At 46.6% G+C, this 14,789-nt stretch overlaps 1 protein-coding gene across 1 annotated transcript in view; it reads left to right on the top strand.

Moving 5' to 3' along the window:
- Window positions 1–1,353: 1,353 nt before the first annotated feature.
- Window positions 1,354–14,789, top strand: part of OXSR1 (oxidative stress responsive kinase 1) — a 94,025-nt gene continuing 80,589 nt past the window's right edge. The window contains exon 1 of the mRNA XM_059818477.1: window positions 1,354–1,423. Within this exon, the coding sequence (XP_059674460.1) occupies window positions 1,354–1,423 (70 nt within the window). The remainder of the gene's footprint in view (window positions 1,424–14,789) is intronic.

Here is a 14,789-nt window from a genome sequence, read left to right on the forward strand (position 1 = left end):
CTGTGTGGGTTCATGGTACCAGTTAGCCTCATATTCCTCACTCTTTTAATCCGATTTTTTTTCCCCACTGACCACCAGATGTACTTCTGAATGCATCCAGATCAGCAAAGCTCCAGCTATGGACTTGTGGGCCATGAACCATAGGATAAGGGTGTTGGACATATCCATGAATGTTGACATTGCAGCGTAGAGCAAGCAGAAGCATCCGGCAGCTGGGAAACCGGAGAATTGCTCATCCTCTGAGGCGGCGAGGAGAAAACCAGACCTTCTGATCCCTCCATACCCATCGTAACCCCGGGACCTATTTTTAAACACGGAATGTGGATCCCTGGAGCGCCTGGGCCGGGCTCCACACCTGCTCACTGCAGGGCTGCGGCTGGTGGGGAAATGGAGATGGGAGACAGTGGCTTGACGTGCTTTGTCTCGGGATTAAAATGTCCCTCCTGGACCAAATCCGGGCAAGGCCACGCTATTGCTTTCCATCCGGTAGGTTCCAATGTCCCCGGCACACCAGCGAGACACCCCAGGGCTGCGGCCCCGGCCAGCTGCTACCACGTTTGGGAGGAGGGCTGCTGGCATGCTGCGCCCGGGGCCTGCTCCCACAGGCCAGGCTCGGAATCCCCTCATGGCAGGCCCAGGCCCAGGCCCAGGCCCAGGCCCAGGCCCGGCCGCCCTTTCCCGCCGCTCCCTGGCCTTCGCTCCCAGCCCCGACCAGAGGCCCCGCAGGCGAAGGGACCCTGGAGAAGGACAAAATGTGATTGACAGCTTCTCCCGCCAATGGGAGCTGCGGATTCGGCAGTTGGCAGCCAATCGCAGCCCGCAGTGGGTCTTAAGCCAGCTGCCCCTCCCGCTTCTTGCCTGAGGGAGGGGAAGATGTGGGCACCCGCCATCTTGTGTGTGGCATCCCCGCCCTTCCCTTTCTCTTCCCTTTCTCTCCGCCTCCGCCGTCCGCTTTCGGCAGCGCGCCGTACCAGCCCGTCCCCCGAGGGCGGTGGCGGCAGCCGATTAAACTGTGGTGGGGTAGGGTGGCGGCGGCGGCGGCGGCGGGGCGCCACGCTCAAGATGGCGGCGGGAGGCGCCCTGCTGTGGCGGGCGGGGCGTGCTCGCGGCGGCGTGCGCGAGTGACGTCAGGGCGCTCTGGGCATGGGCAGGTGGACGGAGCAGGCAAAGTTTGGCCGGCGGTAGCGGCAGGCAGCGGCGGAGGCGGCGGGTTGCGGGTGCCGCTACCGGCGGGGGCTCGGCTGGGGGTCGGGGCAGCCGGGCCGCGCGGGGCAGCGCAGCGCCTCTCCGCTCCCTCGCTCCTGCGTGGCGCTCCCCCTCGCGGCGCGGAGGGCGGGCGGGCGCGGCGCGGCCATGGCCGAGGACCCCAGCGCGCTGCCCTGGTCCATCAACAAGGATGACTACGAGCTGCAGGAGGTCATCGGTGAGCGGCGGCGGGGCGGGACGGGGACGCTCGGTGCCCGCCCGGTATCTGTGCTGCACCGCGGAGGGGGTGAGGGGAGTGTGTGGGGCGCCCCCTCGCTGAGGGGGTGTGTGTCTCCGCTGAGGGACGGGGGGGTGTCTGTTCCCCCTCAGCTGAGGGGGGGTCCTGTCACACCTCCCCTCAAGGAGTGGGAGTGTGTGCCCCCCCCACCGATGGGTGTGTGTGTGTGAGGGGGGTCTGCTCCCGCCCCGAGGGGTGTGGGGGTCTGGGAGACCCCTTTACTGAGGGGGGGTCTGCCCCCTCTCGCGAGGGAGATGTGTGGTGTGGGGGTCTGCCCTCCCCCCGCTCGAAGGGGGGTGTCTGTGGGTCCGGCCCCCCCCGCCCCGCCGTGGGGTGTGAGTGTTCAGGGAGGGGCTGGGTAGGTGCGGGCCTGGGGCTCCGCTTGCAGCCTCTCCGTGGGCGCGGGGGGGGCCGCTCCCCCTCCTCACGCGTGTGCGGGACCCACAGAGCGGGGTGTGGGTCTGCCCCACCCCCAGCAGAGGCTTGGGGCAGCTTTGGGGGGACACCCTCCTGTCAGGGGGCTCATCTCCAGCCTCTGCCTCTCTCTTCTGCACGGGGGTGTGCGTATCCTCAGGGCGGGACGGGGTCCACGCTGCGTGGGCTCTTCTGTCAGCCCGTCACCGCGCGAATTCGGATGTGCTGGGCGTGTAGGAGCAAACTCCAGAGCTTACGCGGGCTCTCCCTTTCCAGGGCACCCTCATTCGTTTTGGGGGGAGGACTCCTCTCTCAGCAGTTTCGGAGCCCCGCGTTGCTTCGGTTCGTGCAGGGGACGGAGGGTTTTGTAGAGCCGCTGAACGAGCCTTTTATCCTGGGTTTTTGCTGCTGCTGCTGTGAATTTTCATTCATTGTCCTCACAGCTCGAGGCTCCAGCCCTTGCTCTCTCCATTAAATGATTCCCCCCCACACACTCTCATGACTTTAAACTGCACAGTTACCAAAGGCCTCCCGCTGTAGTGATTTATTGGCTGTCTCAACCATTTTGTTGGGGTGTGTGTTTGAGGGATATATTGCTCTAGGGCGAGTATGTGACACATCTGAGGTGGTGCCACAGGTGACTCTAAGGTCAGTGCCTCCGGTCTCGCTCTCCGGAGGCACGAAATAAAGCAAGAGGCATAAAGCAAGAGGCATAAAGCAAGAGGTGGCAGGGCAGGCTCCTGGCCAAAGGCTTTGGGGAAGGAGGTTGATTTTTAGAGTAAGCTTTGTGGAGTGCTTTTATTGAAGTTTATAAATGACGTAGCCCTATCATGCCCAGGCCTTCCATCTCTGCCTCATGGGGAGACTTGTTTTCTGTTAAGGAGGGTGGGAGAGTTTTGAAAATGCTGTTTTAAGAGATTAAATTCTTGGCATTGTTTAAAAGTAGGAAGGAACTGAAGCTGTAGAGGGGGGGAAATCCTTCTGGAAATCCCTGTTGCTCTGTGGGATCAGGCTTTGTCCTCTCCCTTCGCTCAGTGGGAGCAGCAGTGCTTTAGGAAGGAGACAAACTCCCTGTGAAGAGGGAAGGCGTAACCTTACAGATCAACCCTTTAAACCTCCTTTGGAAAATGCGTCCTGAGGAGGATGATGTTCAGCTTCTTTGAGGAGCCAGGAGATAAAGGTGTGGGGACGAAGGGGGAGAACATGCCACCTATTTCCCCGGGAAAGGGAACTGCATGTGTGTGAGTGTGTAGGAAATGCTTTTTTTTTTTTTCTTTTGGGAGCCTGTGAAGGGGTGCTCTGGTAGCACAAAGCAAGGATTTGAGAGTGAGTACCCAACTACGGGAGCAAATGGACAATCTGCCTCTTTGTAGCTGGAGAGCAGGGTGGGATGGGAACAAAAGGGAATGTAAATGCACTTCTGCTCTTAGGAGAACTTGCTGCTGGAGACACACATCCTACAGCCTCAGAGTATTAGGAGGAGCACAGAGATGTGTCGTTGTCTCACGTTAACTGGCAGAACTTGGGGAGAAATCAGGGAAGAATTATTTAATTCCTTCCGTATTTTTTCCCTGTCCCTCTGTAAACCAAGTTTCTGGATATCGCCTGCTCACTGAACGATTGTGTTGGCATTCTGGCCTGTGATGTACACGGAAATGTGTATATTGCAAACATATGGTTTCTCTTTTTAACTTTTCCATCCCCCGTTCCCCCCTTACTCATTTCAAACATTGGTGTGTCTGCCAGGGTCCTGGATGGAGATATGATGCAAGTTTCCTAGCACGTATATGATTTGTGGGACAAAATGTCACTGTGTTAACTGAGCTGGACTGTCCTGCCTCCTGCTTCATGTCTCCTGTAAACCTCAAGGGTTGTTTGGTTTTTTTTTTTGAGCTCTCTTTACTTCTGTAGAGCTGTAAAAGTCTTTCAGCAGGGAACAAAGAGAGAGATGTCCTGGTGTGGAAAGTGATCAACCTCGCGCCGGTGCTTTTGAAGGATTTAACTTGTTTCCTGATGAAAAACGTTGCTCTTCACATTTAGCGTCTGACATTCAGTAATTACCAGCTCAGCTATTTTTCCATCTCAGAATAAAGGAAATCCATGTGTAGTCCAATTCCTTAATTGGTACTGGTTTTGCCTGAAAATAGCCATATGTGGCTTTTATTTGACGTGGATGGCTTTGTACCATTTTGGTGCAGGAATTGAAAGAGCAAGTTTTCTACCTGCAAAGAGAACTTCTCCTGTAAAACTGCCCTCCCTGATTCTGGCTAATACTAAAAAAGGCATTACTCAGCATTGGGGATGACTCATGCCATTATAAAGGTATGGATTAATGCCTGTGTTTATTACGCCGGTTAGTGTTAGTAACTGCTGTGAGTAGCCTCCTTAGGCTTAAATAACTTCTCTTCCACTAAATCAAGGAACCTTGCTCAGGATCAGAACCTGACTTTCATTTCAAAAAAAGGATAAAATGGAGGTGGGGTAGAGGAAGCAATTTATCAAGCATTTCAATGAAATGTACCCCCAGAGTAGCAATAGCCTTTGCAGGTGAATGCCGCCTCTGGAGACATCTAAGTTTTAATCTAAAAAGAAAAATGTGGTCTGTGCTGGTGGTGGTGAAGGTGGTCTTCCAAGTGTGGATTGCATATAAATCACGGCAGTCTTCTTTTTGAAGCCTGAAAAAAAAATTCGACCTCTTGCTGCTTCTGCTGATCAGCTACTTGCAGACGCAGGTTCCCTCGGATCTCACAATTCCTGTTGGAAATGCTGGTAGCAGTAGTGAAGTTGGAACTGGGTCATTCTCGTTTTGCTACTTTTTTGGAAAGATGAGAGCCGTGCTGGTTGTGGCTGTTTGATTTAGGAGCATCCTCTTTGCTGTGAACAGTCTGTGCCAGAAACAGAAGATAAATTAGCGATGGGAGTGCTTCCTTGCTCTGTTCTGTGCCCTTTCTCCCCTGACAGATTCCTTCATAGCGATGAGGACAACACAGGCTGTGCGAACAGATGTGGTGGGAGTTTCTTCTCCCCTCACAAATCAAGCTTAAATTGAAAATTGAAGTCACCATTTACTGAATGATTAGTTTTTTTAATGGCTGTGGTTTGTGTACCTTTGGAGTTGGGCTTTGCCTGTGAACACGTTGATCTTTTGGAGTTGAATATTTAGATTTCTAGCCACATTCCTCCCAAGCTGTACATGTGAGCATAGGTACATCTGTGTGGGAGAAATTTTCTTTTGCAGGTGTAGAGGAACTTCTTGGAATTAAGATTTCCGCTTCGCCAAATTTTATCAAAATGTCTGTGGTTACACATCTTGTGCACGTGTAGTTATCTCATGTACTGAAAAAGCGTGGCCATTGAAAAAGCCTGTAAGTACTCACCAGGTACGATCGAAGTCTTTGGATGTAAAAACCAGGCTGGAATGGGAGGCTTTTGTCCAATGATAACTTTTTAGGTTTCTTTTTTGAAACGTGGTGTTGATTTTTACCTGTGAGTCTTGTGTGCTAGCTGCAGCCAGTTTCATATGCCTAACTATTTAAAAACCATTCAAGAAAAATGTTACACTCTATAAAATATAACTGCTTGGGAACTAAATTGAGTGTTTAGACTTCAGTCTTTGTGCCATATGTTTTGTTTTAGCATTTCCTCGCGGATTCCCACTCCTCCTCCCCAGCCTGGCTAAACAAAATTGATTCCTACAGCATATTCCCAGTATTCAGGCTGGTTAATTCATTTGAAGACTTGCTTTGTGTGCTCATTTGTAAACTTTTTCCACTTAAAGTTGGTAGAAAAGCCTTTTTGTTGTTTTATATTATGTTAAAGCTTATATAAAATTATCTTTGGGCTAATGTAGATCTGTTTAAAAAAGAAAAGTTAGCGGTCATTCATAGTACTTGGTCTGCTTGGGCACTGAAGTGGGTGATGCTCAGTATCACAGTTTCTCAGCTGCTTGAACATAGACAGATATATATCCTCTTGTGTATTCCTGAGTGACACTGAATAGCCAGGTTACTCCTGCGTTCAGGTTACCCTTCGTTTGAATACTTGGCACATCTAATTTCTTTAAGACCTTTGATACCATCGCTCTACTAGAATAGGGCCAAATTGAGTCCGTCTTCACCTCCTGGGAAGTGAAAGCAAAAGGTTTTTAGTTGTGCATGTGTCTTTTGTTTAGTGTTTCTGTTGTTTGCTCTCTGATAGGAAGGAGGATAAAATGCACAAGGAAGCAGACTGAGGTCATACAAAGCCAAGCAGTGGTGAAAGAGGCTGGCTGGGAAGAATACATCATTGTTATCGAAGCGGCATGGCTGCTTTTCCTGCTGATTTGAGGGGAGGGTAGAGACAGTTCCTGCTGCTTTCAGCTATTCTGAGGTACTAAAAAAAAACATATGGGGTGTTTCATGTGGAAGTAGTTCACACTTTCCCGTGGTTGTTTTCTATGTGGTAGTTGCTTCCAGTACTGCTAGGTTCCTGGACTGATTAATGTTTAACGCTTTCATTTCTCAAGAATACCATTTAAATAGTTTCAATTTAACGCAAATATCTTGGCTAGTGCTGGGAAATTTGGATATGCTGTGACCCTGAGCATACCTGAGGGGTGTGTATGCTGGCTAACAAATGCATGCCTCGGAGGCTTCTTCCTTCTTCAGCTGATGAAATCTTGGAGAGGATCACCTCTTCCCCAGAATATTTGTCTATTTAAACTTGACAGCATCTGTTTTATTTCTGAGTGTTAGCAGCTTGCCCACCAAGTCAGTGTCTACAGATGTAATCTTTTAATAAAAGTTGGAGCTATTTAAAATGATGGGCAATAACACTGGTTCTTATTGCTAATTGTGTTAGTGAATTGTGAAAAGCTGCATTTTGGTCAAATTTTCTTGGAAGATTCCCCCTAAAATGCACAATATTCATTGTAAATCTCTGCAGCAGTAAATTTAGCTGTGGACATGCTAATGGAGCGCTTGTAAACTCGGTGTTATTAAACTTTCTTAATAGGGAGAGACAGACTTGAAAGCTTTGTGGGTGTAGAAGAATAGCTGTTGGAGCAGTGGAATTTGGCATTGCAAAATCTTTGAAATATCAGGATCCTGGGACTTTCCAGATGAGTTTAGCCTATTACCCTGCAGTCCCTTCAGAATCAAACAACTGAGATGCAGATATGAAGAACTTGGCTCTCAAAGTTGCTGCAGTTTCCTGTGATTTCACCTAAGGGAGTTCAGCCTTGACGTATCTAAAAAACCCATCAAACTCCATCTATCTTTCTGGCAGTCATGCGGGAAAGTCTCGGAGGCAGGGTTAGGTCCCTGGCTGACAGGCGGTCCAGGCTCTTTACCAGAAGGTCATCGCTGTTGGTGTATGAGAGGAGATGTGGTACCTCTGATGTGCAAAATAATGCATATGCTAATGAAGGGAGCCATACTAAGAACAAATTCAAACTTGTCTGATTGAGTAAGACAAGGTCACTGTAGCAAATGGTGTAAATACCGCTAAATGACAGCAGGGGTACAGGTACCTGACTAGGTCTGTGATACTGCTTCAGTATTTCTTGTGTTCCTCTCGTGCACGAATACAAATGAAGAGACTGACCTTAGTTTGGGATTCTCTCAACCGTAAGTTTTTGATCCCTTAGGTTATCTGGGTGTGTCATTTGCCTTGAAACACTGCTCATGTGTGGGGTTCTCATGTTAATCATCACAGCCTGTGTATTCCTTGTTTTAACCAGGTTATGTGGTCCAGTCACATAGTGCAAGCAGGTAGGGACTTGTCATGATCCAAGTGCAAAAAGGAAAAATCCAGTATTTCTTTTCATCCCTACTCAATAGCTAAAACATCCAGCAACTTTTTTTTTTCCCAAGTCCTTTCTTTCATGACTCCCCAAGGTTCTTGAAGATCGTTGTTTCCTGATGTGCATCACTGCATGCAGGATTTTTGCTTAACACAGATTTTCTTGCAATTAAGAGAAATTCCACCCCGGGAAAAAATATTTGGTTATGTATCAACCTCCACCAAACCAAAGCCTAACACACCTTACAAGGATTTCTTAGACCTCTTCGGTTCTGCACACTGGGAAGTCTGCAGGGGACAGCTGTCGTCAAGTCTTAAAGGCTTCACAAATCCCATCCGTGAATGAAGTACAGAGTAAATCCACAGCACTGATTCACTTCCTCAGCAAATCGTCAAATTAGCAGAATCTTCCTTCCACGCATCCATTAAAGTTTTATACAGCTTGTACTGCATGTGAAACTACATGTTGTGAAACAACACTCAAAACTCTTATAACTCAGTCAAATTAAAATGCATTTTTTAGGGAATACAGAAAAGCTTTTCTGAATAAGGCTTTAGTTTCTGGCCTAATTTCAATTTTCTGCCCCATCCGTTGTGTCTTGAGAGCTACTGAGTTGGGGGCAGGGAGAGAAAAATTTCTTGTTTTGTTTCATTTCACTGTTTCATGCTAAACTGATTTTATAGCAGTCTCCCAAATGGATATTTCCTTCAGGCAGGAAATGAGCCTATGTAAATTCATCCCGGAGAGAAAAGGTACAGCCAGCTGTTAAAGAAGAATAGATTTGAAATACTTCAGTGATCATCTCTTACTGTAGTAAATTCTCCTTGCCAAAATTTTGCCAAAATTTTACTACTTTATGGTCATGAATGGCAATTTAAGCACTAACTTTACTCTTTTTACTGCTAGCACCTTGTTATTAATAAAGCTTTGTGGGAGGATGCTCTGTTTCCTTTTCATCCATCCGCAGAATTGTTAATTAAGTTAAAACTGCGGCGTGAAGTTTTGACCTTGAGTACCCCGCGGAGTCTTCTGAGCACATGGCTTGTCCTGTGCTATCCTCTGATAGCTTGTTGTGTGGAAGAAGTTAAGTTGCCATTTGTCTTACAGCAGAGTTAATTGACAAATTTTGCAGCTCTTTAGAGGGGAGAGTGTGGTCAAATAGGAAAATGTTCTAAAAAAAACTAGTTGTGAATGTGGAATTGTATTGACGTGCTTGTGGTCAGTGCATGAGATTATCGCATCTTGTGGCAATTCAACTTATGTTTTGTAAAACTGAATTTTTTTCTAAATGTTGGATGAAAGCTCCGTAGTTACTGTTGGACAGGCTGTGCATTTTCATTTTTGATTTGGTCTAAGTTAGGCTCTTGCTAATTTTTGGTCTTCAGGGGATTTTAAGTCCATTTTCTTGGTTTCCAGGGTTCGTTCTAACTCTGAAAAGGAAGCTTTCAAAACGGTGCAGGGTAGTGGAAAATTATAGCATTTGAAAAGTGAGAGAGCAAGTTAATAGCTGTGGGATGAGAGCACTTAAAGAATATTTTTCTTAAGAAAATTAGCTGGCTGTGCTCAGAGCTGGTACCTGTTGAGGTAAGTGGGGCAGCTGAAACAGCAGTCAGGCATTTCAGGCCATCTCCAGCTTCAGGCAGACAAACAATATTAGGTTATCTTGATGGCTTAAAAACTAATAAAGAAGATGCTTCTTGTCATGGAGTAAACACCTTTCCTGCAAAATCCCCAGGGATGGATTTCATTATGTCAATTTTCAGAACACAGATGGAAAGCTACTGTCACTTACTTCGCTGAGATGCAGAGCTAGAAAAGACTCCCAGGGTCATGGAGTTCCCCATTACCTGCTATAGCTGATGCCAAGTTGTATAATCCCTATACCAAATTAATGAATCTTGTGTTTGAAATGGCGCATGGAGAAATCACAGGCACACGTTCTATTAAATGTTCAAACCTCCCTGTGACCCTGTCATCGCTGTGTGAAACAGCTGCTTAATGGATTCCCCGTGACAGGGGGAAGTAACAATACCTTGTCTTTTGTAGCATGTGTCTATAGCTCAGTGTTTTTCTTACGCTGCTTGCTTTACGTTCAGGCTGTGTGTGCAAGGACGCTTCCCAGTGAAGGCATGGGAGAGCTGCAGCTTGGCGTTTGTGCTGTCTCCAAACCTTAAACACGTTGACTACAAACATCTGTGATTTGTGATTCCTTAAGGTCTGCCAGTGGAAATTGAGTCCTTTGGAAACTTGACGTGTTTTATGTCCTCACCGGTAAGAACTTCACTTCCTAGGCCACTTCTTTGTGAACCTCTTTCTGTCTCTCAGCTTGCGAGGTAGTGCACCAAGCACGTTGAAAGTTGAGGCTGTAAGTTCCATCCCTTCGCTAAAGTAAAAATTGTCATTGAGGGTGCCAAGTGCTGTCTAATAAATAACTTGGTATTAACAGCTAAGAAATACCTTGGTATTGACTTCCAGGAAACTGTACTTCACTGGAAAAAGCGTCTTCAGCATGAACTTTTTTCCTGTTGAACGATTCACCGATGCAAATCTTCATTTGAACAGCTGAGCATTTGAACATTTGAGCAGCCTGAGCATAGTTATTTGTCCAAATCCTAAGGCTTGGGATGGTTCTCATTACTCTTGGTTAAAGAATGTAATTTTTAACCAGTAGGCTAATGTTGTGTGCTGAACACACTAATAGACGCAGAAAAGACTGATTAGATCAAGCTATTCCTTGAAAAGACAGGATAATAGCCTTCAAGAGAGGACGTATCTGATACTTAAAAGCTTATTTACCTAAAATAACCACTGTACTATCAAACATCTGCACTGTAGACAGACAGGTTGTTCTGTTTAGTGGAAACCTGGCCAAATAAAATATACAGTTGACAATTACAGTTGAGACAGAGTTCAGAGATAAAGGTTGGGAGGGAAGAAAGCAGAACACTGGTTTGGCTACTGTACCAGGGCTGTGTTTCAGGCCTTGGTAATACCTGATGACAGCCAGCATGATATTTACATTGCTGCATATACCATCAAGACAACTGACAGTGATTAAAAGGGGAGGATAAAACTTCTCCAGTAATATTATTGTGTTTGGAAATGAGATGTTTTGAGCCTGCTTTCTGTTGTGTAGAATTAACACTGCATAGCTGCAGTGCCCTTTAAATTAGCCAGAGATGCTGGAAGGAAATCAAATAAATATAATTGGTTTCAGACTGAAAATCTAATTTAGGCATGTTAATAGCATCTTAAGTAAATGTGGCAGGTCACGCAGGACTTGTGTAACTGGCCCCTGGAGCTTAGTGTAGTTACTACCATGGGGAAAACAGTCTCAGAGGCATTCCCCAAATCACCCGGGCACCTTGGGTAACTGGAGGGCTTTTGTATTTTCTGGCGAGGTTCTGGTCAGACCATCCCTGTGTCAGTAGTGTTTCTGTCCCTTTCAAGGTGGGTTTCAGATTAAATCATACCTGCTTAAAGGTATGATGGGGATGTATGTTAGTTTGAACTAATTTGGGGTGTCCTAGGGGCTGCAGGAGGTTAGGCATATGGTCAACAGTAGCACCCTCTGGCCTTATCTCCCTTCCATGCTTTGGTGTTTATAGTGAAAAGGTTGGGGAGAATATCAGATGGGCTGATACTCACCCCTGTTAATTCTTCTCTCTGCTGATACCATCTGTGACCAGTGGCTTTTTCTCTTGTTCCAGTGTAGAGTCCGATGGCTGGGCGGCTGCAGCTCTGTGCTGTGTTCAGCACCGCTTGGCAGTAGGGAGGCAGCTGAAAGCCTGGCTCAGCTGTGTGCATCACAAACTGGTGACTGTAGGTAAAGCAGTTCGTTGGTGAACAGCAAAGTGACCCAGTGACAGTTTTGTCAGATATCTTGCTGACATGCTTTGGATGGCCAACCCTATTCTTCATTCTCTGTTCCAGTCCTGGCCTGTGTTATATTGACGGGCTGACCGTTTTCTCTCCAAAGCTGTCACTGCTGTGCTTAGTCTGTAAGGATTCCCAACCTGCATGTTTGCCGAAGGTGGGAAAACAGATGACGTTCTTCTGTGTTCAGGGCCTAAGAGACATTGAAAGAGTTTTGAGAGAACAATGAGGCGTGGGGTGGGGTAAAAATTTCCATAAGACTCCCCTTCCTTTCTGCAGAAACCTTGGCATTGAGTCGTGCAGATTACAGTAGCTAGATCTCTCCACAGCATAGAAATCAGACTCATTTATAATGTGGAGTTCGATGGGGCCATGGGGAGATGTACCCAGCCGCAGCTATTGACCATCAGTTGCTGATGGCTCCGAAAATGGTATCGGACTTCTTACCAGTGACTGGGTATGGGTTTGTATTCCTCCTTTTGGTTTGAGAACTGAGTTAAAGGCCTGGGCAGTAAGTCTGCAGCATCGAGTGTTTCTGTTTTGATGGACCACTGGAGGGGAAGCATGTCTAAACAAGTGCTGGCAGCACTGTATGATCTTTACTGGCTTATCATCGCTCTCTGCTGTACATGGAGCATTAGGAGTCTTGAGAAAGACATCGTCTTACATGGGCAGAAACCTCTGAGCTCTGAACACAATGCGTGGTTTTCAGTGGTATTGTCAACAGCGAGAGCTCTCATCAAGATGGTGAATAATTCACTGTCAGCAAGTTTATGTGCAGTTCAAATATTTTGGCTGTCTTTCTAATTTGATAGCTGAGTTTCAGAAATCTGCTTCTCCTTATTTTCTGAAATTCTTTGTACGTGCTGGATTAATGCTGGAATATTAGTTGTCTGTTGGACACTGCAGGTACTAACATGAAATGATTGAGCAGAGATCCTCAGGCTTTGGGGAAGACGTGTAATTGAGTCTTAACAGCATAAATTCCTTGTGAGTGCCATTTGAAATAAATGGCCTCGCAACTTGCACAGAATTGCAAACTATTTGAGTATGGGATAATGGAATAATACTGGTGATACTGGCATAAATGACCAAAGGTCATTATAGAGAGATACACCTGCAATTTAAATGAAACAAATGGAGGATTTCACAAGTAATAATTGTGGTTTGTCCCATTCTTCTTTCCAATTCTTTCATTAAAAGGTCTAGACTGTAGTCATCAGACGTGCTGGTGCGAAATAGAAGAGTCATTTGTATTTAAGTCTTAATTATGTGCCTGGACATATTACCTCCCAATTATTGCCCTTTCTAAATGTGTTGTCCAGCACGTGCCCTGTGTCTTAATGTACGGGCAGTCACCTTCGGCTTGAACGCAGCTAAAGGTTCGCAGCACTTGGCTGTGCTCAAGGTGAGCCTGAAAGAGAAATGAACATGCTGTGTTCAGTGATGTGAGTTACGCTGTGGTGAAGGGCGGGGTGATGTTTTGACATTGACCACATGGAAGTGCAAAGTTTTAAAATAATTTTTTTAAAAGTGTTGAGCTATTCTTTTTAAAGCCTTTTCCTCAGAAATATGAGGGTAGTTACTCCCTTGTAAATGTGAGTTCAGCTATTAACGCCTGCCTGTAGGATTGCTGCACATGCGTAGTGCAGGTGTCTTCATGTACAATGTGTACTTATGCTGTGATACATAGTCAGTGGGCATTGCTGGTTTTCCTCCACCCCCCCCATATAGGCTTTAAAATTGGCTTCCTCACAACTGTTCAGTTAAATTTGCTTTTGCTTTCTGGCTTTGCATATGCTTCTTTGTTATAATAGATGACTGACTTCTTCCCTGCACTGTATTAGCAAGTATTTCTTTCCCTTTTCTTTACCCAGCATCATTCTGCCTCCTTTGTAGATCAAATACTGCATGACTGGAGTTGGGAGAGGGTGCACCAAGTTAAACCTGGCCTCCTACTGCCTCTACCAGGGTTTTAAATAGCGTATTGCCCTCTTGCACTGTGGATGTATCATCCTTCAGCTTGCGGAGAAAAGAATGTAAAGCCCTGGTTCCTCTCTCTATGGGAGATACTATTCATAGTAAATCCAGATCAGGAACGAGTGGCGGAATGGTGTCTGGGAGTGAGGGTGGCTGTGTTGGTGCAGCTCTGGGAGCTGCCCGGGGTAGGTGCGTGTCTGCGCTCCCCGTGTTACCGTGGGAAGGGAGCTCTGCTCGCTCTTGTGATTTTTGTAGCTTTTTTGTCATCTTGGCCATGGATTGCTCTGCTGGTCCTTTAGTTTCCCACAGACTTTCCAACCAGGCGCAAAACAAAAGCGACTGAATTCTCCCTTACTAGTTTCACTGCTGCTCACAGTGCTTCTAACAGCAGCATTCAGAGTCGGCTTGCTGTTTGGGTTTGCTCTGAGCAGTGCTAGAAGCACCCAAATGATCTTCCCGCTGATTCAGGGCTGTAGCTTCACTTCTGGCATCGTTAACATTTGCAACTGTCTTACTGCAGTACTGGGCTGAGTAGGTGACACTTCCCTGTGAAAGCTTTCTCCTCACGGTGGGTGAACAGACTTTTTCATCCCCTCTGTGGCAGTACTAGGAATATGTCTAAGTCCCATTACGAATTCCCTTTGGTTTTATTGATGTTATTTGTAACTGTCAGTGTGGATTGCATCTTATATTTTGTAGCAGGAATTTGACACGTAGTGGGGAGGTGGCTTGAAGAACTATGGCTGTATTCAAGGACCAATAATGTTGCATTACTTCATTCTTTCTGAATCATGGGGCTGTGCCAGAAAGACTTTTCACATCCAGTGGACTCTTCTTACCAAGTCCTGCTTGGGGAAACAAGTATTCCCACCCCGTACTGAGCTGGCTACAAATTTAAGAGCAGGCTTTTTTGCTAGCTTGTTTTTAGAAGAGGCTCATTCTTTGTGAGAGGACTCTCTTCTCACCAGAAACCTCAAATGAGGTGGAGAAAATAGAGCCATAACTTTGCCTTCATAGCAAACGGACCAAGCAATGCAAGATCAGTCTGAGTTTGCAATCTGGTGTTTAATTGCTGGTTTAATTAGATCTGTATCTGCCCTGTGCTCTGTAAGAATGCTTAAGAAATTCTGTTCCCAGTCTTGTAGCTGCTTGTTTTATTACTGTATTGTCCTTGGAACGAGTAACCACAGAGCAGGGCTCCCACAGCTCTTTGGCATGAGGCTGTCAAAGAGCTGAAGCATCTGGAGATGGAGT

Source organism: Gavia stellata, chromosome 6, assembly GCF_030936135.1.
Source record: "Gavia stellata isolate bGavSte3 chromosome 6, bGavSte3.hap2, whole genome shotgun sequence".
Taxonomy (NCBI): domain Eukaryota; kingdom Metazoa; phylum Chordata; class Aves; order Gaviiformes; family Gaviidae; genus Gavia; species Gavia stellata.